Source organism: Cherax quadricarinatus, chromosome 56, assembly GCF_038502225.1.
Source record: "Cherax quadricarinatus isolate ZL_2023a chromosome 56, ASM3850222v1, whole genome shotgun sequence".
NCBI lineage: Eukaryota > Metazoa > Arthropoda > Malacostraca > Decapoda > Parastacidae > Cherax > Cherax quadricarinatus.
The window spans coordinates 785826-813264 of record NC_091347.1 but is presented as its reverse complement, the minus strand read 5'-3'; the positions used below and the strand labels follow the sequence as shown (position 1 = coordinate 813264).

The following is a 27439-nucleotide window of genomic DNA, read 5'->3' as shown; positions in this document are numbered from 1 at the left end:
CACACCCCTAAACCACTAGTGGTCACCACCAGCACACCCCTAAACCGCCAGTGGTCACCACCAGCACACCCCTAAATCACCAGTGGTCACCACCAGCACACCCCTAAACCACTAGTGGTCACCAGCACACCCCTAAACCACCAGTGGTCACCACCAGCACACCCCTAAACCACCAGTGGTCACCACCAGCACACCCCTAAACCACCAGTGGTCACCACCAGCACACCCCTAAACCACCAGTGGTCACCACCAGCACACCCCTAAACCACCAGTGGTCACCAGCACACCCCTAAATCACCAGTGGTCACCACCAGCACACCCCTAAACCACCAGTGGTCACCACCAGCACACCTCTAAATCACCATTGGTCACCACCAGCACACCCCTAAACCACTAGTGGTCACCACCAGCACACCCCTAAACCACCAGTGGTCACCACCAGCACACCCCTAAACCACCAGTGGTCACCACCAGCACACCCCTAAACCACCAGTGGTCACCACCAGCACACCCCTAAACCACCAGTGGTCACCAGCACACCTCTAAACCACCAGTGGTCACCACCAGCACACCCCTAAACCACCAGTGGTCACCACCAGCACACCCCTAAACCACCAGTGGTCACCACCAGCACACCCCTAAACCACCAGTGGTCACCACCAGCACACCTCTAAACCACCAGTGGTCACCACCAGCACACCCCTAAACCACCAGTGGTCACCAGCACACCCCTAAACCAGTGGTCAACACCAGCACACCCCTAAACCACCAGTGGTCACCACCAGCACACCCCTAAACCACCAGTGGTCACCACCAGCACACCCCTAAACCACCAGTGGTCACCACCAGCACACCCCTAAACCACCAGTGGTCACCACCTGAACCCCTTGTTATATGTGCTAGCATTTTGGGTCATCATGTAATGTTTGATTAGTTGTATGTGACAGCTGGGTATGGTACTACAGTTGTATGTGTCAGACAGGTAAGGTACGACAGTTATGTGTGTCAGACAGGTAAGGTACGACAGTTGTGTGTGTCAGACAGGCAAGGTACGACAGTTACATGTGTCAGGTAAGGTACGACAGTTATATGTGTCAGGTAATGTACGACAGTTACATGTGTCAGACAGGTAATGTACGACAGTTATATGTGTCAGACAGGTAAGGTACTACAGTTGTATAAATCAGGCAGGAGATGAATTCACATGTGAGTTAGACCCATTACTTGAAGTAGGTCGTGCTAAATAGTTGTTAGAAATAGAGTTGCTGAATACATCCCTGGTACTAAGATAGCATAGCAACACTTGGCATCTTTATTGTGGAAACGTTTCGCCAACCAGTTGCTTCATCAGTCCAATACGGTGAAGAACGTTAGGTGGTATATAAGTTTTGTACAAGTGTTTCATTCATCAACTTGTCGGTTTTCTTAACCATTTATATAATAAAGCAGGTGTTGCAGTGTCAGACAAGTATCATTTTATGTATGGTATACAATACCGACAAGTTGATGAACAAGACACATGTATTTATGGTTTAGAAAACCGACAAGTTGATGATTGAGGTGCTTGGGAAACATTAGGGAATTTTTATTCTGGAAATGTTTCGCCAACTAGTGGCTTCTTCAGTCCAATACAGAGAATAATGATGGAAGATGAGGAGTTTGAAGTAATGAGACCCTCAGACTGTGTTCAGTCTGTCAGTGTTGATAAAAGTACAGCATATCCGCGTAGAAGGTCTTAAATACTGCAGACAAACCAAGCTCTTATGTTCTTAAAGGCTGGGTTTGTTGCCTATTTGTCAGCCATTCCTCTACTCATGAGAAAATATTTTCCTGTGCTATTATTTGTTCTTATTTGCTGCACCCCCTTTTTTTAGCCTTTTGTGTGGGACTTTATCAAAAACCTTAAATGTTTTACTAAAGAGTCAGTACGTTTAACATGATCGGTCACCTGTAAATCAGTGTTGAGACTCATTTGTCAAACTAACATAGTAATGGAGGAACACTGCAACAGGCCTGCTAGCTCAAACTTGCCAGATCTTTCTGAAATTCAACCATGGTTTCCATACCGTTAGTACACAGCAATACTTCAGCCTAGAGAGAACGAGCGACCGGAAGAGAGTTATCATTGGCTTAGCATACCTTGTTTTGAAGGTTCTAATTATTCAGTCTATCAGTTTTCTTGCTATTGCGATAATGCCGTTGTACATTATCACTCCTACGTCTCTCACATTTTACATACGTCCTATTGAGCGGTTTGAGTTTGTCTTGTACTCTGATCTTGTTTTTGATTCCTCTCTTCCTACATGACGTAATAACTGTAAATTGTCCACACTGTTGTCAGTGGCCCATTGGAAGACTTGGCTTATATCAGCTTACCTGGAGTTTACCTGGAGAGGGTTTCGGGGGTCAACGCCCCCGCGACCCGGTCTGAGACCAGGTCTCATGGTGGATCAGGGTCTGATCAACCAGGCTGTTACTGCTGGCTGCACGTAAACCGACGTAAGAACCACAGCTCCGCTGATCAGGTACTGACTTTAGGTGCCTGTCAAAGCCTTCTTAAAGACAGCCAGGGGTCTATTGGTAATACCCCTAATATTCCTGTGTCAAAAGTGAGAATGATGTACAGAAGTGGGGCGAGTACCGTGCCTTGGGCGATAGAACTTTTCACTGTAGCAACCCCAAATCTCACTTCATTTACTAATACTCTTTGGGTTCTATTTGGGAGGTATTAGGAATATATTAAATATTAGAGCCAGCAAATAACCCCCCCCCTAAATTCCATCAGTATAACGACATTTGTCTTTGCAAACATACAGGGTCTAAAGCCGTCAACAAACAAAATTCCTTACATCAAGGGACTGCTCACGGAGTCAAATGTAATGTTTGCAGCTTTCACAGAGACCCACATAAAGGATCGTTTTGACAACGAAATATGGATCCCAGGTTATAACCTATTCCGATGCGACAGACTAAACAGGCAACAAGGGGAGGGGGGTTGGCTTGTATGTCACAGAGTCGATCATTTGCTCAGAACTACTAAACACTTAAAATGATGTAGTTAAAGTTTTGGCAGTAAAGATTGAAAACTTAAACCTTGTCATTGTGGTTGTGTACAAGCTCCGGATGCAACTTCCCAGCAATTCCAGGAACAGCTTTTGATAATTGACCACTGTCTGGAAAATCTCCCAACTTCTGCCCCAAACATCTTGTTACTGGGAGATTTTAACATGAGACACCTAAAATGGAGGAGTGTAGTAAATACTATTTTAGAGATCACCCCAGGAGGCAACTCGCATGAAAATTCACACACACACGAGCTATTAAATCTCTGCACCAAATTCACCTTAAACCAGCAAATATTTGAGCCTACAAGACGAAAATACACTGGACCTCATCTTCACAAACAGCGACGCTCTGATGAGTAATATAACCGTCTCAAAGACAGTGCACTCAGGTCACAACATAATAGAGGTACAGACATGTATGCACAGGGCTCCTGACCAGCAAAATGTGATCGGTCATGAGGGTTTCTCCACAAAATTCAACTTCAGTAACAAAAACATAGAACAAGTCAGCCATGTCCTAAATGAAACAAGCTGAGAAGATATCCTAAACAACATGGGTCCGAACCTTTGCCTAGAAAAAATGAGCTCTATGGTTCTTGAGAGCTGCTCAAGGCACATTCCATTAAGGGGAAAAAAAAAGATGATGAGAGGGGGCCAGTGTATCTGAATACGAAGGGAGGCACTGGTCAATGAAACAGCAAATATCGAACTTAAGCTGAAGGAATCTTACAGAAGACAAGAATTGCAGGAAGAACTAAAAGCCATGAAGGAAATTGAAAAAAAAAAATACTTATGCCAAATCTAAGGGAAAAACTACATCCAGTATTGGGCCCCAGCTTAGGCTAGATGGGACATACACAGATGACAACCAAGAAATGAGCGAGATACTGAAGTCCCAATAGGACTCGGTGTTCAGTGAGCCGTTACCCAGACTAAGGGTCAACACTTCAGATGAATTCTTTATGAATGAAACCCAAAATTTTGTCATCTCAAAAATCTCTGATATTATCCCAACACCACAAGACTATGAAGAGGCAGTAAATGACATGCCCATGCACTCAGCCCAGGCCAAGACTCATGGTGCTCTGTGTTCATCAAGAACTGCAAGAAGCCCCGGTCACGTGCCTTCAGCATTCTATGGAGAGGGAGCATGGACACGGGTCATTCACACTCACTAAAAACAACAGACATAGCCCCACTCTACAAAGGTGGCAATAAGGTAATTGCAAAGAACTACAGACCAATAGCACTAACATCCTATATCATAAAAAAATTTGAAAGGGTTCTAAGAAGCAAGATCGCCAACGACCTAGATATCCATCAGTTACACAACCCAGGGCAACACGGGTTTAGAGCAGGTCGCTCCTGCCTGTCCCAGCTACTGGACCTCTATGACACGGTCCTGGATGCTGTAGAGGATAAACAAAATGCAGATGTAGTATACACAGACTTTGCAAAAGCCACGGTGTAAGAGCGCACAAAATGCAAGATAGAGAATAACAAGAAAAGTTGGTAGATGGATCTATAACTTCCTGACAACTAGAACACAAAGAGTAATAGTAAACAGAGTATAGTCCTAGGCAGCTAAAGTAAAACGCTCTGTTCCACCAAGGCACAGTACTCGCTCCCATCCTATTCCTCATCCTAATATCTGACATAGAGATGTAAGACATAGCTCTGTGTCTTTCTTTGCAGATTACACCCGAATTGTCATGACAGTGTCCTTCATCGAAGACACAGCAAGACTCCAAGGGGACATTATTAACCAAATCTTCAAGTGGGCTACTCAAAACAATATGAAGCTTAATGAAAAGAAATTTCAACTCAGATATGGAAGACTTGAGGAAATTAAAACTGTATCAAGGTATACAACAAATTCTAACCATACAATAGAGCGAAAAAGTAATGTGAAGGACCTGGGAGTGATAATGTGAGAGGATCTCGCTATCAAAGACCACAATACTGTATTGACCGCATCGGCTAGGAAAATGATAGGATGGATAATGAGAACCTTCAAAACTAGGGATGCCAAGCCCATGATGATTCTCTTCAAATCGCTTGTTCTCTCTAGGCTGGAATGCTGCTGTACACTAACTGTCCTCTTCAAGGCATGCGAAATTGCTGACCTGGAGAGTGTACAAAGAACTTACAAGGCATACATAAGTACGATAAGACACCTAAATTACTGGGAACGGTTGAAGTCCCTTGATTTGTATTCCTTGGAACGCAGACGAGAGAGATACATGATAATATACACTTGGAAAATCCTAGAAGGATTAGTACCAAACTTGCACACGAAAATCACTCCCTATGAAAGCAAAAGACAGGCAGACAGTGCAACATCCTCCCAATAAAAAGCAAGGGTGCCACGAGTACACTGAGAGACACCACAATAAGTGTCAGGAGCCCAAGACTGCTCGACTGCCTCCCAGCATACGTAAGTCAGGCAGAGTAAAAACCAACAATCCTGCCAAACTGCAAATCTTGAGTGGCTTCTGTCTATTATCCTAGTACATTGTACAATCTTTATGGTAGTATATTCATTCAGTGGCTGAGTGGCACTGCCCAATAAACCTGACCTTCGGGACCAAATCTAAAATGAAAAATGTGTAAGTGTTGGTAGGTAAGATGTGGTGTATTGTGTCTTGTGCAGTGATGCGGCTAATAGCAGTGTGGTTTGGCACTTGGATGTGTTGAATTGCTGGGCTGAGCCACGTTTTCTAGGCACATTGGGGGGGGGGGCGGAACTTGGCATAGGGGACGGAACTTGGCATAGGGATGGGCCTTGGCATTGGGGCGGGCCTTGTCATAGGCACAGGGGGCGGGTCTTGCCTGATATGCATTGCATAATTAATAGCTTTCTTTTGTGTCTACTATTGTATTAAATCATTTAAACTAATTGTTTGTTTTGCACGAAGTAATTATCATTATTATTGTTATTATTATAATAGAGGCGGCGGACCTTGGTGTTGGAGACGAACCTAAACAAGGCAGCGCACCTTGGCATGAGGGTCGGGCCTAGACACGTGGCAGAAATTCTAGTAGAGTAAAGTAAAGGGGTTAAGAGACCTAAGGAGACAGAGAGGGTGACCTCAGGCTTGGCTCACAGCTTTTTGGAGCCGTTACTTTTTGTTAGTCTTTGTTAGGGTGGCGGGGAAGTGATCGTTGGGGGGTGGGGGTGGGTGCAGGTGGCCTCCCTCCACACACTGAGGTTGTTCTTGCATTCTCAGGCCCATACTAGCACAAGAACACCAGCAGCTCGCACTCCCTCACTCACCAGCGTAGTAGTATGTGGGTGGGCGAAGCATTACACGAGGTGAACGAAGCCATTTGAAAGTGTGTTGGGTGGTGGTTGCCTGGGGGGTAGGCCGGCGTGGTTGCAAGATGTTGCGAGGGAGCCACCTCAGCGGACCAAGACTGCCTGCCTCCCTCTCTTTCTACCCGCGCTCTCTTTACACCCTACTCGCGCCTGCTCTCCCTCCCATAGCTATCTTTGTGCGCCCTACTTGTTATTGGTCCTCCTATGCCTCCCCCTTACCACACCTCGACCTCTCACTGGTTTCTATAATAATATTTTCGTTTGCCTTTCTTGGGTCAGACTTCTCCAGTAACCGCTTGATCAGCTAAACTATTACTTCCCCTGGCCTGCAGGCCTAAATGGCAGTCACACCCTGGCTGATCCGGCAAATACTTTTCCAGTTTCCTCTTGAAGCCTTCTGCCTTTGTTTCAGCAATATTTATAAGTTCGTTAGCAGAAGGTCAGAGTCGTTGACTTCAGATGCAGTGTCGTTAATTGTGGCACCCCCTACTTTTCTCACTCCTGTCTTCCACTCCAGTAAGGGCCTATGGATCATAATTTTGTCAGGGTGTTGGGTTGGCGTGTTGATTAAGGTGGAGTTTGTCCTTGGGTAGATCCCTGTAGGGTGCCGGTCGAGTGGTGGTTGGCCAGCAAGATAAGGCGGCAGTGTACCCCGCCTTCTCACTTAAATCATTGGACCTGCAAGACTAAAACTTTTTATCCTATTACTCTCATTTTTGAACCCTCACTGAACACTTCGGATCATCTATGATGAACTTGAGTAGAATTTTATGTAAGGTTGGTTGTGTTGAGTGTTGCATGTGTGGGTGCGTGCGTGGGGTAGTGTCCTGGCAGAGGCGCGCGTGGCGGGCCTACAGTGTAGGTAGGTCGGTGTAGCGTTCGTACGCGGGAGAGGGCAGTGTGAGGTGCGCCGCCCAGCCGTGTGGAGGTAGGGCCGCCTCGTTCCCTTGTGCCGTCGCCACTGCTACCACCCGCTAAGTCTCTGCCTACACTAGTGAGCGTGTGTCCGTCTAGCTGGCTGGAGGCCGCCGCCGCTCTCCCTCCTCCTCCTCGCTTTATACCCCCACATCATCCTCTACAGTATTGCCGCACCATGGCTTCAACTCCTCTCTTTAGCAAGGGGCACTGCCCACCAGGCCTGCTTACACTAGCCAATCAGCAGGCCCATCGCCACCCATATACTCCACAGTTCATCATCACACATTGAACGATTGTGTTTAAAATGTTTTGAAAAAAGTGGTCAGTGTATTTCTAAATACTAATGTGAACACATTACAGTGATGAAACTTAACAATGTGTTATTTGTGACAAAGGCATAGATGGACATGGTGGTGGTGATATGGTGGTTGACACTACAAGCAGTAACTCTCAAGTGAAGGTGTATCATGTGTTTTACGTACTGTGATTGTTTAACTGTGTGTCTGAATGAGTGAGTGTGAGGAGGGAGAGTGGAAGAGCAGGATAGGATTGAACAAGGGAAGGGTTGAGGAGTGGGCCTTGGGTGGTAGTGACGGGTGAGTCGGGAGGCTGGTCTGGTGGGGAGTGGCAGGGACAGGACTGCTGGTCCCAGATAGGGGAGTTATTCCCACCACCTCCCCCCACATGGCTACCACTCCGCAACAACCAGACCCCCTCACTCCTCCACTTCTTCACCGACGTAGCAACCCTGCATATGAACGTAAATTGATGATATATGTTACTAAATTTATTGTATTTCAACCTTTTTGTACATGACTATTACCTCAATGACAGGTTTTTAAGCGATATTTCAGAACAATTTATAATAGCAAAAGATGTGCTGTTTACAATTTGATTCTGTTAACATTAAATTATATAGTAGTTGTTAAAGTTTAATGAAACATACCATCCCTCTATTACAAAGGATTACATAGTTGTCCGTGTAATTTCGTCAAATAAACTGATGAAGTAAAACTTCGCTAAATTGCCGGTAGTTACAAAGTTGTTGGTCACATCACCTGTTGATCGCATCACCTGTTGATCCAAAGCTGGTCGCATCAGTTACTGATCCAAAATTTAGTTACATAACCTCTTGCTACAAACGTTGCCACATGACAAAAAATTGTTGCTCATGTAGAAATTTATTTATTTATTTATTTATTTTATTTATTAATTTGAACATGATGCAGAGAAGTACGAAGGAATACAGTTATTAAAGTGCAACATGCCAAAGCCCCTTGTATGCAGAGCATTATGGGCAGGCTTAAGATTAACTAAGCAATGATATATTCAGTGGTAAAAACATTATTGTAAACAGATAACAATTTAGCACAAATGAGTATTACAAAGGCAGGTCATATGGTCATTTACTGTGCATTCAGTAGAATGGAGTATTCTGTTTGGTAATGTAATTAAAAAATAAAGTTTGGGTCACAGGTTAGACATTTATGAGATACAATAATGAGAAACATTTATGAGATACAATTATTCAGTTTTTATTGTTTTATTTATTATTTTATTATTTTATTTATTATTTTATTAATATAAAATTATTGTTCAGTATAGAAATTTTTTCACATTTAAGGCAGAAACGTAGTATTGTTATATTGAAATGTGGGTCACATTACAAATATTTTTCACATAACTTCAAAAATACATTGTTCGCATCACTGCAAAAAAAAAAAGTTGGTCATCACTGTACGAAGTTATTTTTGCACCACTGATAGAAAAAAATTGTTGATGCCATCATCTGTTATTGAAAACATACCCTGTTGTTGCTAGGCCGGTCACATCACTAGTGACACGTTAGCTACAACACCTGTTGATACGTTAGCTACAACACCTGTTGATACGTTAGCTACAACACCTGTTGATACGTTAGCTACAACACCTGTTGATACGTTAGCTACAACACCTGTTGATACGTTAGCTACAACACCTGTTGATACGTTAGCTACAACACCTGTTGATACGTTAGCTACAACACCTGTTGATACGTTAGCTACAACACCTGTTGATACGTTAGCTACAACACCTGTTGATACGTTAGTCACAACACCTGTTGATACACCACGTAACCTTTTGGTACATTAGTTAGCCATATTACCTGTCGATACGTTAGTTAACCACATAACCTGTTGATACATTAGTTAGCTATAACATCTGTTGGTAATCATTGATTACAGCAACTGATAAGTCACTGGTCACAATTGATAGTCCTTGGTAACAGTAATTCACAGTAATTTGCCACAGCTGTTGATAGCTATTTGTCACAACTGTTGATTGCTATTGGTCACAACTGTTGATATCTGCTGGTCGCAAGAATTGTCAATAGCTGTTTGGCACAACTGCCGATAGCCATTGGTCACAACACCTGTTGATAGTCATTAGTCACAGCTGTTGCTAATAAGCGTGCATAACACCTGTTGATGTTAGCCATTACACATGTTGATATTGGGCACCACAACTATTAATAATCATTGGGCACAATAGATGCTGATATTGGGCACGACACCTGTTGATAGTCATTGGGTATAACACCTGTTGATATTGAGCACAACACCTGTTGATAGTCATGGGGCACAACACCTGTTGGTAGTCATTGGGCACAATACCTGTTGATGGTAATTGGACACAACACCTGTTGATAGTCATTGGGTATAACACTTATCAAATTGATATTTAATTGGCACATGTTGATATTCACTGGGCACAACACCTATTGATATTTAATGGGCACGGCACGTTGATATTTTTGGGCACAATACATGTTGATATTAGGCACACGACCTGTTAATATTGGGCACATTACCTGTTGATCTTCATCAGGCATAACACTTGATATTCATTCATTGGGTATAACACCTGTTAATATTCATTTGTCACAATTAATGTTGATATTGGGAATAATATCTTCTTATGTTCTTATGTAACATTATTTAACTCGAATTTACAGATGGTTTTATGAATGTATATTTTTAACCATCCATAATGATTACATGAGAACATTATTATAGGCATACGACGGTGACATGTAATAAATTTTAAACCTAGGATAAGCCCACCCTAGCCAAACACGATGACACATTTCCTTTAGGGACATTACATTTTACTGTATATCTTATTAGGTATATTTACCATATTACCATTCAGCAAATAGTAATAATTGGGGTAATACGAAATTGAAAAACTGTAATTAGCAAGACAACTCTCAATATGAGAGCATTGTGTACAATGCCGAGATATTGATGAATACGACATGCAACAAACACTTGGGTATCAATATTTTGATAAATACTCAAGTGTTGCAGATGTCTTATTCATAAACTCACTCTAAAAGCTTAAATAGGAATACAACTCCCAGTAAATGCTCACAAATATTATTATTAGCTACTACATTCTAGAACATTCAGTAATTTGTACCCAGGCATTTCTTACTAGTTCAACATTGTTATAGCTGATATATAAGTGTCACTTTCCTCACTTTCTGCAACTTCTTTAATTTTGTACTGTACTATCTTGTGATTGTCTATAATGTGTTATTAATAGCCTTGATGTATAGAAGTCCATTCCAGTCTTAACTAGTATATATTTTATCACATGATAGTCGATGTTGACAACACTTGTTAATAGTTGGCCACAACACTTGTAATCGTCAATGGTCATGTGCCTTGTTAACACTAGCCAACAAAATTTAACATTTTTATCCAGTTCAAAAACCAAATAGGTTGTTTGAAGCTTTTTGATGCCTAATCACGAATATGAACTTGAGTGTATCACCTCACCTAAGTTTTTTTTTTTTTAATTTTGTGATCAATATTTTGGTTATTTAAGGTTGGGGTATCACAGTATATGTGTCACTTAACAATCACAGGTATTATGCATAGATATCAAGTATGGTGCATGCAAGTACAAAAACTTGTAATTTTTAACGTGAATTCATTTATATATATATATATATATATATATATATATATATATATATATATATATATATATATATATATATATATATATATATATATATATATATATATATATAAAATGTCGTGCCGAATATGTAAAACTGGTCAATTAGCAAGAACTCATTTAAAATTCAGTCCTTTCTAAAATTTTCTCTTATACGTTTGAAGATATATTTTTTTCATTAATGTTGATGAAAAAATTTATAATTTTGCACCAAAAGGAACTTAGAAAACTTACCTAACCTTATTATAACAAGCGCAATTTATTTTAGCCTAACCCAACTTAATATATTTTAGTTTTGTTTACAGTAATTTAATACTAAACAAACACAGTGAAATATATTTTTTTCGTTAGGTTCAGAATGATTTTGGCGAAATTATTGCATAAACAAATTTTCACTTGTCCTATATGGCAAGATGAGCGTTGCTATTTAAGCCAAGATCACAAGTTCTGCCTATTCGGCACGACATATATATATATATATATATATAATATATATATGTAATATATATATATAATATATATATGTAATATATATATATAATATATATATGTAATATATATATATAATATATATATGTAATATATATATATAATATATATGTAATATATAATATATATATATATAATATATATATAATATATATATGTCATATATATATAATATATATAATATATATATAATATATATATAATATATATATAATATATATATATTTATATAATATATATATATTTATATAATATATATATATATATATATATATATATATATATATATATATTATATATATATATATATATATATATATATATATATATATATATATATATATATATATATATATATATATATATATATATATATATATATATATATATATATATAATAGGAACTGTTGTAGGGACCCTCATCCTCAGAGAAAAGAATAAACTTGCTTCAGGGAAAACTCAAGATTCTCCCTGAAGCTGTTTGAGAATTTTCTCCTACCACCCCCTATATTATATATATATATATATATATATATATATATATATATATATATATATACAGGTAGTAGGTTGGTAGACAGCAACCACCCAGGGAAGTACTACCGTCCTGCCAGATGACTGTGAAACAAAAACCTGTAACTGTTTTGCATGATGGTAGGATTGCTGGTTTCTTTTTCTGTCTCATAAACACGCTAAGATAACAGGGATATCTTGCTACTCCTACTTACACTTTGGTCACACTTCACAGACACGCACATGCATATATATATATACATACATCTAGGTTTTTCTCCTTTTTCTAAATAGCTCTTGTTCTTTTTTATTTCTTCTATTGTCCATGGGGAAGTGGAAAAGAATCTTTCCTCCGTAAGCCATGCGTGTCGTATGAGGCGACTAAAATGCCGGGAGCAATGGGCTAGTAACCCCTTCTCCTGTATACAATTACTAAAAAAGAGAAGAAGAAAAACTTTATAAAACTGGGTTGCTTAAATGTGCGTGGATGTAGTGCGGATGACAAGAAACAGATGATTGCTGATGTTATGAATGAAAAGAAGTTGGATGTCCTGGCCCTAAGCGAAACAAAGCTGAAGGGGGTAGGAGAGTTTCAGTGGGGGGAAATAAATGGGATTAAATCTGGAGTATCTGAGAGAGTTAGAGCAAAGGAAGGGGTAGCAGTAATGTTAAATGATCAGTTATGGAAGGAGAAAAGAGAATATGAATGTGTAAATTCAAGAATTATGTGGATTAAAGTAAAGGTTGGATGCGAGAAGTGGGTCATAATAAGCGTGTATGCACCTGGAGAAGAGAGGAATGCAGAGGAGAGAGAGAGATTTTGGGAGATGTTAAGTGAATGTATAGGAGCCTTTGAACCAAGTGAGAGAGTAATTGTGGTAGGGGACTTGAATGCTAAAGTAGGAGAAACTTTTAGAGAGGGTGTGGTAGGTAAGTTTGGGGTGCCAGGTGTAAATGATAATGGGAGCCCTTTGATTGAACTTTGTATAGAAAGGGGTTTAGTTATAGGTAATACATATTTTAAGAAAAAGAGGATAAATAAGTATACACGATATGATGTAGGGCGAAATGACAGTAGTTTGTTGGATTATGTATTGGTAGATAAAAGACTGTTGAGTAGACTTCAGGATGTACATGTTTATAGAGGGGCCACAGATATATCAGATCACTTTCTAGTTGTAGCTACACTGAGAGTAAAAGGTAGATGGGATACAAGGAGAATAGAAGCATCAGGGAAGAGAGAGGTGAAGGTTTATAAACTAAAAGAGGAGGCAGTTAGGGTAAGATATAAACAGCTATTGGAGGATAGATGGGCTAATGAGAGCATAGGCAATGGGGTCGAAGAGGTATGGGGTAGGTTTAAAAATGTAGTGTTAGAGTGTTCAGCAGAAGTTTGTGGTTACAGGAAAGTGGGTGCAGGAGGGAAGAGGAGCGATTGGTGGAATGATGATGTAAAGAGAGTAGTAAGGGAGAAAAAGTTAGCATATGAGAAGTTTTTACAAAGTAGAAGTGATGCAAGGAGGGAAGAGTATATGGAGAAAAAGAGAGAAGTTAAGAGAGTGGTGAAGCAATGTAAAAAGAGAGCAAATGAGAGAGTGGGTGAGATGTTATCAACAAATTTTGTTGAAAATAAGAAAAAGTTTTGGAGTGAGATTAACAAGTTAAGAAAGCCTAGAGAACAAATGGATTTGTCAGTTAAAAATAGGAGAGGAGAGTTATTAAATGGAGAGTTAGAGGTATTGGGAAGATGGAAGGAATATTTTGAGGAATTGTTAAATGTTGATGAAGATAGGGAAGCTGTGATTTCGTGTATAGGGCAAGGAGGAATAACATCTTGTAGGAGTGAGGAAGAGCCAGTTGTGAGTGTGGGGGAAGTTCGTGAGGCAGTAGGTAAAATGAAAGGGGGTAAGGCAGCCGGGATTGATGGGATAAAGATAGAAATGTTAAAAGCAGGTGGGGATATAGTTTTGGAGTGGTTGGTGCAATTATTTAATAAATGTATGGAAGAAGGTAAGGTACCTAGGGATTGGCAGAGAGCATGCATAGTTCCTTTGTATAAAGGCAAAGGGGATAAAAGAGAGTGCAAAAATTATAGGGGGATAAGTCTGTTGAGTGTACCTGGTAAAGTGTATGGTAGAGTTATAATTGAAAGAATTAAGAGTAAGACGGAGAATAGGATAGCAGATGAACAAGGAGGCTTTAGGAAAGGTAGGGGGTGTGTGGACCAGGTGTTTACAGTGAAACATATAAGTGAACAGTATTTAGATAAGGCTAAAGAGGTCTTTGTGGCATTTATGGATTTGGAAAAGGCGTATGATAGGGTGGATAGGGGGGCAATGTGGCAGATGTTGCAAGTGTATGGTGTAGGAGGTAGGTTACTGAAAGCAGTGAAGAGTTTTTACGAGGATAGTGAGGCTCAAGTTAGAGTATGTAGGAAAGAGGGAAATTTTTTCCCAGTAAAAGTAGGCCTTAGACAAGGATGTGTGATGTCACCGTGGTTGTTTAATATATTTATAGATGGGGTTGTAAGAGAAGTAAATGCGAGGGTCTTGGCAAGAGGCGTGGAGTTAAAAGATAAAGAATCACACACAAAGTGGGAGTTGTCACAGCTGCTCTTTGCTGATGACACTGTGCTCTTGGGAGATTCTGAAGAGAAGTTGCAGAGATTGGTGGATGAATTTGGTAGGGTGTGCAAAAGAAGAAAATTAAAGGTGAATACAGGAAAGAGTAAGGTTATGAGGATAACAAAAAGATTAGGTGATGAAAGATTGAATATCAGATTGGAGGGAGAGAGTATGGAGGAGGTGAACGTATTCAGATATTTGGGAGTGGACGTGTCAGCAGATGGGTCTATGAAAGATGAGGTGAATCATAGAATTGATGAGGGAAAAAGAGTGAGTGGTGCACTTAGGAGTCTGTGGAGACAAAGAACTTTGTCCTTGGAGGCAAAGAGGGGAATGTATGAGAGTATAGTTTTACCAACGCTCTTATATGGGTGTGAAGCGTGGGTGATGAATGTTGCAGCGAGGAGAAGGCTGGAGGCAGTGGAGATGTCATGTCTGAGGGCAATGTGTGGTGTGAATATAATGCAGAGAATTCGTAGTTTGGAAGTTAGGAGGAGGTGCGGGATTACCAAAACTGTTGTCCAGAGGGCTGAGGAAGGGTTGTTGAGGTGGTTCGGACATGTAGAGAGAATGGAGCGAAACAGAATGACTTCAAGAGTGTATCAGTCTGTAGTGGAAGGAAGGCGGGGTAGGGGTCGGCCTAGGAAGGGTTGGAGGGAGGGGGTAAAGGAGGTTTTGTGTGCGAGGGGCTTGGACTTCCAGCAGGCATGCGTGAGCGTGTTTGATAGGAGTGAATGGAGACAAATGGTTTTTAATACTTGACGTGCTGTTGGAGTGTGAGCAAAGTAACATTTATGAAGGGATTCAGGGAAACCGGCAGGCCGGACTTGAGTCCTGGAGATGGGAAGTACAGTGCCTGCACTCTGAAGGAGGGGTGTTAATGTTGCAGTTTAAAAACTGTAGTGTAAAGCACCCTTCTGGCAAGACAGTGATGGAGTGAATGATGGTGAAAGTTTTTCTTTTTCGGGCCACCCTGCCTTGGTGGGAATCGGCCGGTGTGATAATAAAATAAAAAATAATATATATATATATATATATATATATATATATATATATATATATATATATATATTATTTAAAGACAAAATACATTGACAAAACATTCACAAAAATATGATACAAAGTAAAACAACATATAATATATATATATATATATATATATGTATGTATGTATAACAAAATCTAAATGTCCATACAGTCGTACAAATATATTTTCATCAGTTTTCACGCCTTTTCACTTGTTCAATAATGCTCTCCTGGACCGGTGTCCATTAGTAGTCTGCCATCAGTCTGATCGTCAGGTTCCCCTTGTATTTCTTCGTGGGGTTCTAATTCACAGAAACCACGCATGTTGAGTAAAACTAAGTTTCAGATTTGAATTCAGCGTGCCAAAATTAGTTAGAAACTATTTAATGCCAGCTGAAACCAGTGATCATAATCATTGGTCACATTATATATTGATGGTCATTGGTCATAAAACCTGTTATAGCTGTTGGTCATGACACACATGTTGGTCATTGGTCACAAGACCTGTTAATCATTGGTCACATAGACATGTTGAAAATGATTGTTCACATTCCCTGTTGATAATTCATTGATTGCATCCCACATACAATCATTAGTCACGACTTGTTGATAGTCATTGGCCACATGACCTGTTGATATCGGTTACATCACATGATTGTTGTTGGTTGCATCATCCATTGATAGACATTGGTCACATCACTCTTTGATACTTATTGATCACACCACCCTTTGATAGCTATTGTTCACATCATCTGGTGGTAGTCCATGACTATTCATTCACCTTGTTACCAGCGTACATCAGGACTACTGCTAAAACAAGGGTGGAAGTCTTCAGGAGAAAATGGGATCATGCCTTCTGCCAAATGCCAGATCAGCCAGGCTGTGATGGATAAGTGGGCCATAGGGCTGCCAACACCAACAGCCTAGGTGAAGAGACACTACAGAAAATATACAAATGACCCGCACATAAAAGAGAGGAGCTTATGACGACGTTTTAGTCCGACTTCGACCATGTGCGGGTTATTTGTGTATCGTTCCAGTCACGGTATTGTGCCTTTTTATGTTAACACTACAGAAAAGCCTGTCCCCATATCAAGCTGAGAAGGAAAACTCTTGAAACCAGTCACAGTTATATTGCAGGTCGTCAGTAACATTAACTTTTGATAGTTAATGGTCTCATCTGTTGATAGTCATTCCTCACATGACCCGTTGATAATTTTTTGGTCTCATGACTTGTTGATTATTTTTTGGTCTCATCGCTGCACAGCCATTCATCACATCATCTATTAATAGCCATTGGCCATCATCACCTGTTGATGAAAACAGTTTATTACATCATATGATGAGGCAATTTTAGGTCTCAAAAGCTTTTGGAATAATTGGACCACTTTGGATTTGTCTCCATCCCAACCCTCTGTATTCTTCACGTGTATTTTTCAGTATGGTTACTCGTACAGGTCAGGTTAGGTTAGATTGTTGGAAAGGCAACCTAACTGCCTCAAATATGACGTGAAGAATGAAAGCCCTAAAATTGCCTGGGTAGGGGAGAATATTTGTGTTGTCCAAATTAGAGCTGCTGATGAATAAGTTGCATGTTCAACCCTTGTATGTCTTATTGCTGAAATGTTTCATCTGTGTAACAAGCTTCTTCAGTCGAATACAGGTGAATGCGCCAGTGGAGACAATAGAAGTAATTTTGAGGTGCTCAATCCCTCGGTCTTGATTGTTGATAGTCTCATATTTGATGGTACACAGTACTAACAAGTTGATTAATAAGACACATTCAACACTTAGGTATCTTATTGGTAAAATATTTATCCTGCACAGTAGGTTTCTTCAGTCGAGTAAAGGTGAATACAGCTTAATATTAAAGATAAAGTAGCAAAAGTAGTTTTGAGGTGATCAGTCTCTCAACCATGATAGGTGGTGGTCAGTCTCTCAGCCTAAAGCAAAGGCATGCAGCCAGACCTGAAACAGAAGTGAATTGTAGCAGCTGGAGTTATGTTAAGTAAAAGGACACAAGTGCAACTAATGTGACATTTTATTGTGGCAACGTTTCACTCTCCATTGTCACATTAGTTACACTTTGTGTCCTTTTGCCTAACATATTGTTGGTAATTCTACCAACAGTAATACAAGGTGGAGTTATGTCACAGGTGAGTGTGGCCCACTACAGGAAATAGATATGCTGAGCAGATGTTTAGCAAAGAAGCTGCAGAAGACTTCCCTGTACTAAGATACCATGGTGTTACTGTATAAGACAAGTACCATTTTATTGATAGTATACAATTCCAACAAGAAAAAAAAGGAACACATGGGTATCTTAATTGATGAAATGTTTCACTTGTACATCAAGCTACTTCAGTCAAATACAGTCGAATATAACCCTGAAGACAGTACAAGAAGTAATTTTAAAGTGATCAGTCCCTCAGCCTTGATAGATGGTAGTCAGTCCCTCAGATCAACCAGGCTGTGATGGATATGTGGGACAACAGGCCTCCAGCAGCAACAGCCTGGTTGATCAGGCAAGCACTAGAAGAGCCTGGCCCGTGGCCCGGCTCTGAGAGTAGTTAAACTCTTGAAACTTCAAAGGTACTATATCAGCCTAAAGCAGGCAAAACATTTTTTCAATAAAGATACACAAGTGTTACACATGTCTTATTCATCAACTTGTAGGTACAATACAGTACAGCATCTCCTCACTTAACAATGGAGGTTCATTCCTATGATCACATTGGTAAGTGAATTCATCGCTAAGTGTGTGGCATACTATAATAGTAGTGGGTTTGTCAGCCATCTTTGATATTGTTTTAATATCATCTTTGCACCATTTATAACATTTCTGGTGTATGTATTTTTAAATGTTTATACAGTAGTGCATTGTATATTGTAATAAACGGAATAGAGGAAATCAGCTCTAATATGCATTATTTAGGTATGCATACTGGTCAGAGAGCCCGTTGTAAGTCTGAGTCGTCGGTAAAAGAATACGTCGCTAAGTGAGGAGAGGCTGTATTGTATTCCATCAATAATATAAAACTTGTCAAACACAGGAAGCCATGGTGTCTTGGTACAAGGAAAGACATTTTCAACTCCCTTTCTAACAACTGTTTATTATGACTTCCACTGGTGGACCCACACTCACCTGTGATGTCAACTTCAGTTGCTGCACCTCACTAATGCTACAGTATATAAGGTCATGTAAACTCTTCCTGTGCAACACCCACTTATCAAAGGAGGTTCCAAGATTCAGTGAGGGACTCAATATAAGAACATAAGAACGAAGGAACACTGCAGAAGGCCTACTGGCCCATGCGAGGCAGGTCCAAGTCTCCTACCGGCTTAAGCCAATGCACCCAACCTAGTCAGGTCAGGTCACATTGACTTAAGGGAGGAACACGGCAACCGACCTGGTAGCTCAAGCTATCAGGTCCAACTCACACCCACCCACATCCACTCATGTATTTATCCAACCTATTTTTAAAGCTACACAACGTTCTGGCCTCTATAACTGTACTCGGGAGTTTGTTCCACTCATCCACAACTCTATTACCAAACCAGTACTTTCCTATATCCTTCCTGAATCTGAATTTTTCCAACTTAAAACCATTGCTGCGAGTCCTGTCTAGGCTAGATATTTTCAGCACACTATTTACATCCCCTTTATTTATTCCTGTCTTCCATTTATACACCTCAATCATATCACTCCTAATTCTACGTCTTTCTAGAGAGTGCAGATTCAGGGCCCTTAGTCTGTCCTCATAGGGAAGGTTTCTGATACATGGGATCAACTTTGTCATCCTCCTTTGTACATTTTCCAGAGAATTTATATCCATTCTGTAATACGGTGACCAAAACTGTGCAGCATAATCTAAATGAGGCCTAACCAAGGATGTATAGAGTTGAAGAACAACCTGAGGACTCCTATTATTTATGCTTCTTGATATGAAGCCAAGGATTCTATTAGCTTTATTGCGAACACTTATGCACTGTTGTCTTGGTTTCAGATTACTGCTAACCAGAACTCCTAAATCTTTTTCGCAATCCGTAATATTAAGATCTACATTATTTAGTTTATATGTGGCATGGTTATTGTCCTGTCCAACATTTAGAACTTTGCATTTGTCTATATTAAACTGCATCTGCCACTTCTCCGACCACTGCATCAGTCTATTCAAATCTTCCTGGAGTGCTCGAATGTCCTCGTCAGAATGAATTCGACGGCCTATTTTGGTGTCATCGGCAAACTTGCCGATGTCGCTCTTTATGCCCTCATCTATGTCGTTTATGTAGATTGTGAACAGCAGGGGGCCCAACACTGACCCCTGTGGAACACCGCTCGTGACGCTTCCCCACTCTGATTTCTCCCCATTTATGCAAACTCTCTGCTGCCTATTTGTCAACCATGCCTTTATCCAGGAAAAAATTTCTCCTCCTATTCCATGGGCCTTAATTTTCCTCAATAGTCTCTGATGTGGGACCCTGTCAAAAGCCTTACTGAAGTCCATATACACAATATCATATTCATTACCATGATCTACCTCCTCAAATACCTTAGTGAAAAAAGTTAATAAATTCGTAAGGCAGGAATGCCCCTTTGTAAAACCATGCTGAGATTCGTTGATTAATTTATGCTTTTCAAGGTGGCTACGAACTGCCTCGGCAATTATTGATTCCATAAATTTTCCCACTATGGAGGTTAGGCTTATTGGTCTATAGTTCGAAGCTAAGGACCTGTCACCTGTTTTGAAAATAGGTATCACATTTGCCATTTTCCACTTATCTGGCACCATGCCAGTTCGTAGTGATATGTTGAAAAGATTAGCCAAAGGTGTGCTAAGCTCCTCTTTACATTCCTTTAGAACCCTTGCATACAGTTCATCAGGGCCTGGGGATTTGTTAGGTTTTAATTTATCAATTTGCCTAAGGACCATGTCACTTGTGACCCTAATCGTGCACAGTTTATTATCGTCCTGTTCTACATAATTTATCATTACTGGAATATCGCTGGTATCCTCCTGTGTAAAAACTGAGAGGAAGTATGTGTTAAAAATTCTACACATTTCCTTATCACTGTCAGTGAGCTGACCCGAGGAACTTTTGAGTGGGCCTATCTTGTCCCTGATCTTACTTCTGTATACCTGAAAGAATCCTTTTGGGTTAGTCTTCGATTCTCTTGCAACTTTAACCTCATAATCTCTTTTTGCTTTTCTAATTCCCTTTTTTATTTCTCTCTTTAACTGAATATATTGATTTCTTAATTGCCCCTCTCCTCTTTTGATTTGCCTATATATGCCTCTCTTTTGACCAATCAGATATTTTAATCTATTGTTCATCCATTTAGGATCATTTTTGTTTGATCTGATTTCCCTATTTGGAACATAATTTGACTGAGCAGCTAGAACTATGCCCTGGAAAGCATCATATCGGCAACCATCGCCACCTACCTGACCCTTAGTCAGGTCATTCCAGTTCAGCCCACCTAAGTAATTTTTCAGTCCTATGAAATCAGCCAAGCGAAAGTCAGGGACGGATACTTGATTGCCATTATTAGGGGAATTCCATGATATATTAAAACTGAGTGATTTGTGATCACTTTCCCCAAGCTCATCATTAACCTCAAGATTATTAATTAGTGTTTCCCTACTGGCAAGAACCAAGTCAAGGAGGTTATTTCCCCTAGTTGGCTCTGTCACAAACTGTTTTAAAAAACAATCCTGGATCGTATCAAGAAAGTCACCTGACTCTAAATTTCCTGTCAAATTGCTCCAGTCTGTCTGTCTATAGTTGAAATCTCCCATTAGCACAACATTTTCGTATGTAGATGCCTTACGAATTTCGTCCCATAGAAGTTTACTGCACTCCCTATCAAGATTTGGGGCCCTGTAAATCACACCCAAAATTAGTTTTTCTCGGCCCTCGAGAAGCTGTAACCAAACAGATTCAGTGGCTGACGCTTCTAATTTAATATCTTGTCTAACACAACAATTTAAATTGTCTCTGACATACATCGCTACTCCACCACCTTTCCTGTTGACCCTGTCAGTGTGGAATAATTTATAGCCTTGTATGTGACATTCAGAGGGCATCTCTATCTTTCAGATTGAGCCAGGTCTCTGTTATAGCAATAATATCTATGTTTCCTGCACTTGCAATTAATCTTAGCTCATCTATCTTATTTCTTACACTCCTGCTATTAGTATAGTAAACCTTAAGGGAGCTAGTCCCTTGCTGCCCTCTGCTGTCCCCCTTTGTTTGCTGACCTGATCTATTGTCTTTATTTATAACTTCATGCTGAATGCCTTTTATACATTTACTCTTTCCAACCCTAGTGTTGCAACCTGCTTGTTTCCCACACACACCCATACCTCTATCTTCCATCAGTTTAAAATCATAGGCATTTCACCAATGGCCTTCTCAATCGAGTCTGCAAGTGCTACCACCCCTGCCCCAGAGAGATGTACCCCATCCCTTGCATACATATCATGTTTGCCATAGAAGTTGTTCCAGTTGTCAATGAATGGGATTGCAAGTTCCTTGCAGTATCTGTCTAGCCAGCAATTTACACCAATTGCCCTAGACAACCATTCATTTCCTACTCCCCTTCTAGGCAAGATGCTACATATGATTGGGATCCCTCCCTTAGACTTAATGAAATCTATAGCTGACCTGTACTTATCTAGCAGCTCTTCTCTCCTACCCTTCCCAATATCATTTCCACCAGCACTGAGACAGATAATGGGCTTGTTCTCATTACCTGACATGATATTATCCAGCCTGTTGACAATGTCCTCAACACCAGCTCCAGGGAAGCACACTCTATCTCTCATCTTCTTATTCCTATTACAAAAAGCACGGTCAATATATCTTACCTGAGAGTCACCAACCACAAGAATGTGCTTACCTCCATTAGCAGGGGCAGTAGTACCCTTACCTTCACTGGCCACTGAAGTACATTCATCCTGAAGAACAGAGAAGCGATTTCCTACCTTCAGATCTTCACTCTTAACTTTCCTTACTCTGATGCGCCTCCCATTACTGTGAACCACTCGCCACTTGTAGCAGGTGCTGGGCTGCACCTCACTGCTGGTAGCCGTTGCTACCTCCCCAACTACAGCCTCCTCACAGCGAGAGACAGACTGCACCTCACTGCTAGAAGCCTCATTTCCCACAACTCCAGCCACCTCACACTCTCTCCCAGACCCATTGAGGTGGACCTTCAGCCTCCTAATCTCCTCCTGGAGAAGCAAGACCTCCTCCTTCAACTCCCCAACCTCAATTTTTAAAACACTGCAGAAGCAAGCCATGCTTTGTAACCGTCCACGCTAATCCCCAAAGCAGCTCAGGGTCTGTGACCTCACGTGACGACTGACCACTGAAGGAATTCTACTTGTTCTCCCTTTCCCTGGATCAAAATTGATTGTATCCCAATTTTCAAGTGATGAATGACATCTGAATGTTACACTTTTCACTCTGGTCATATGCCTCTGCTTTAGGTCACGGAACTGATCACTCCAAATTTTTTCCAGTGTTATATTCGAGTGAAGCAACCTGCTGTGCAGGCAGATGTTTTGGCAATAAAGATTCCCAAGTGATGTACATGTTCATTTTATTCATCAAGTGGTCAGTCCTCCAGCCTAAGGCAGAGGCATGTAGCCAGACATTATACTGGAACGAAAGTTTGGTGTAGTAGCTGGAGTTGACATCACAGGTGAGCTGGGCCCACTAGTGGTAGTAGGTCATGCTAAACAGTTGTTTAGCAAATTAGTGAAGACTTTCCATGTACCGAGATACAGTACCATAGTGTTGCTCTGTTAAACAGGTATCATATTGTTGATATTTTACAATACCGATGAGTTGAAGAATAAGACGTGCAACATAATTGAGTATCTATTACCTTTGATGAGTTTCGAGTCTCTCTCTACCGCCAGAGCCTGGCTGTGGGCCAGGCTCTTCTAGTGCTTGCCTGGTCAGCCAAATTGTTGCTGCTGGAAGTCCACTGCTCCACATATCCATCACAGCCTGGCTGATCTGGCACTTGGTGAAGATACTTGTCCAGTCTCCTCTTGAAGGCTTCTACACTTGTACCAGCCATGTTTCTGATGTCTTCTGGTAAAATGTTGAAAAATCTTGGGCATGAATGCTAAGGTATTTTTGTCTGTGCAATAGGATTCTTTATTGTAATATGCGCAAATGTAATAGTGATGCAGTAGAAGTAGAAATTTTGAGGTGACCAGTCCCTCAGCTTTGATGTGAGGTGGTCAGTCCCTCAGCTTTGATGTGAGGTGGTCAGTCCCTCAGCTTTGATGTGAGGTGGTCAGTCCCTCAGCTTTGATGTGAGGTGGTCAGTCCCTCAGCTTTGATGTGAGGTGGTCAGTCCCTCAGCTTTGATGTGAGGTGGTCAGTCCCTCAGCTTTGATGTGAGGTGGTCAGTCCCTCAGCTTTGATGTGAGGTGGTCAGTCCCTCAGCTTTGATGTGAGGTGGTCAGTCCCTCAGCTTTGATGTGAGGTGGTCAGTCCCTCAGCTTTGATGTGAGGTGGTCAGTCCCTCAGCTTTGATGTGAGGTGGTCAGTCCCTCAGCTTTGATGTGAGGTGGTCAGTCCCTCAGCTTTGATGTGAGGTGGTCAGTCCCTCAGCTTTGATGTGAGGTGGTCAGTCCCTCAGCTTTGATGTGAGGTGGTCAGTCCCTCAGCTTTGATGTGAGGTGGTCAGTCCCTCAGCTTTGATGTGAGGTGGTCAGTCCCTCAGCTTTGATGTGAGGTGGTCAGTCCCTCAGCTTTGATGTGAGGTGGTCAGTCCCTCAGCTTTGATGTGAGGTGGTCAGTCCCTCAGCTTAACCCCTTGACTGTTGCAACCCTCAAATTAAAAGACCTCTCAGTGTCACAATTAAAAAAAAGACAAAGAATTTTTTTGAAGGATAATGACACCAAAATTGCAAGATATGATGAAAAACTTATGGAATTACTATACTGGTGTGAAATTGAAGGTCAGGGAGCACTTTCCACAGCTACAATTTTGCCTATTTTGAGGCCTATTTTTAGCTAATTCCAGTACTCAAATTGGTCCAGTTCTTGGCTGTTTTGCCTTCCATAATATTGATTGAGAGCTAGAAAGAGCCCATTCAAGTATCAGAACTACCCTATAAAATGCCTAGAAATTGGTGATTTGGCCACTTTTTAAGTCCTCAAAATCCAGTTTAAACAGAGTCCAACACAACCACTGTAGGTATTCTATCCACTAAAGCAGCTTTTTTTTCTGTTCATTAATAACATCTTCAGGCCTCTCATGCTTGACATTTGCCCTCCATTTTAAATCCATCGTGACAAAAAAAATCTATTTCTCAGTCAATAAAGTATGACCAAGAATGCTTAGTCATAGTTTAGAGTCTGAATAGTTGAAGCAGATCTAGTAAAAATCCATGAAACAAACTGTTCTGGTCCATCATTTGAGACCAAGAAATATCCAAACTCGAGGTCAGAAGTTAGCTGTTCCTATCATCCACTGCAAGTTGCATGATAATTTAATTCTCACCCTTTTTACCACAGGGTTGGCACTAGAAGCTTTCTTGGGGCCCATGGTCACTTATTTTCCAGAAACAGCACCGAAAACACTGTAATAATACGAAATATTCCGAGTGTATGCTTGAATGTTACCGCGGAGGCTAGCTGGTAAACAATGGGACGGGTGGCACATGTGAGGCTGGCTGAGGGCCCACATTGGACGCGTCTCGGACGAAGTTCACTGAGCGGGTTTTTGTCTACTATGCGGGGCAAAATTTCAGCGAACAAAGCGTTCGCTATGCGGATTGTTCGCTATGCAAGGCGTTCGCTATATATATATATATATATATATATATATATATATATATATATATATATATATATATATATATATATATATATATATATATATATATATATCACACACACACACACACACACACACAAAACAACCACTCTGAAAGAATAGAGAAATTCCAAGCGCTTTCGTGACTACTCACATTATCAAGGAACTATGAAAGTGAAGTATCCAAGGAAGCTATATAAGGGGTCCGGCCAGCACCTCACTATCAGATCCCACAACGGTTAAACACGTGACACGCGGCGAGCCAACTTGGATAGGTCCTTTGCACAACTCACCCCCAAGCTATTCTACCCAAGAAAATTTAAAAATTATTTGTCCAGCGTATTATTAAATTCTTCCCAAATTCTATTAATTATAAATGGATCTAATTTATATAAACCAAAGGAAATATTCATATTATTGTCAAAACTGCTTTTTATGAAACAAGATTCAATTATATTCCTTTCGACCATGGACTTGCTTGATACTACTTTCTCAACTTTTTGAAAATCAATTGGATGGTTAAAATCTCTTACATGAATAAAAAGAGCATTGGAATCTTGTCCAGTTCTAATGCTATATTTATGTTGTTTTAATCTTAGTTCGAGATTTTTACCAGTTTGACCGTAATAAACTTTATCGCAAATTTTACAAGGAATCTTATAGACACATCCATCAGCATTTTGGGGGGAATTCTTTATCAAAAGTTTTTTTACTGTATCAAGATTTTTGAATACAACTTTAATATTAAAAGTCTTAAGAAGAGAAGGCATATCAACCAAGTTTTCATGGTAAGGGAGAACCAACATATTTTTAGTTGAATAAGGCTGGTTGCCCCTTTTTGGATTATAAAAAGTGTTTCTAGCAACTTTAAAAGATTTATCAATTACATTTCTTGGGTATTTTAAATCATTACCTATTTCATAAATTTTGGATATTTCCTCATCTATGAACTCAGGACTACAAATTCGTAAAGCTCTCAGAAACATTGATGAGAAAACAGATTGTTTAAGTCTTATGATACACTTAATAACAATAAAAATTTGCGCCTTACTAAAGCAGACAAAATAAATGCAATAGTAATTATGAAAGAAAATGATTACCAAGAAAAAATGAATAATCTCTTAGATGATACTGAAACCTATTCTAAACTTAGGAAAAATCCCCTAGAAACCGTTAACAGCAATTTCAATAAAACAATAAAACTTCTACTGAAAGGCAAAGATGAATTAGTCAAACAATTTACTTCCACTAATCCATCTTTACCTTACATATATGGACTAATAAAAACACACAAACCAGGGAATCCAGTCAGACCAATTATTAGCTCCATAGGATCAGTTTCATATAAATTATCCAAATGGCTTGTTGATATTTTGAGCCCTATTGTTGGCAAAATTTCTAACTTCAATGTTAAAAACAACATAGACTTGGTTGATAAATTAAGCTCCTTGACTGACTTAAATGATTTTAACATGGTTAGTTTTGATGTTACTTCCTTGTTTACGAAAGTTCCTGTTGATGATTTATTAAGTTTCTTATCTGAAGAACTCATTAACTATGATTTACCATTGCCAGTTCCTACTATCATTAAACTTATTAAACTTTGCATTGTTGATGCAAAATTTGTATT

The 27439-nt window shown here is 40.2% G+C and overlaps 1 protein-coding gene across 9 annotated transcripts in view; it reads left to right on the top strand.

Moving 5' to 3' along the window:
- Positions 1–27439, top strand: part of LOC128700650 (protein tramtrack, beta isoform) — a 598972-nt gene that overhangs the window by 434070 nt on the left and 137463 nt on the right. For 2 of the 9 annotated variants that reach the window (XM_053793929.2, XM_070097006.1), the window contains exon 1: positions 7033–8062. The exons of 3 other annotated variants lie outside the window; for them this stretch is intronic. Coding sequence is in view for 1 of the 6 variants with exons in the window: in XM_053793926.2 (XP_053649901.2) it covers positions 7987–8062 (76 nt within the window). In the remaining 5 variants the exon portion in view is untranslated. Of the gene's footprint in view, positions 1–7030; positions 8063–27439 lie in introns of those variants that run through there. 4 more of the 9 variants (XM_053793926.2, XM_070097007.1, XM_053793930.2 and 1 more) reach the window with 4 other exon arrangements.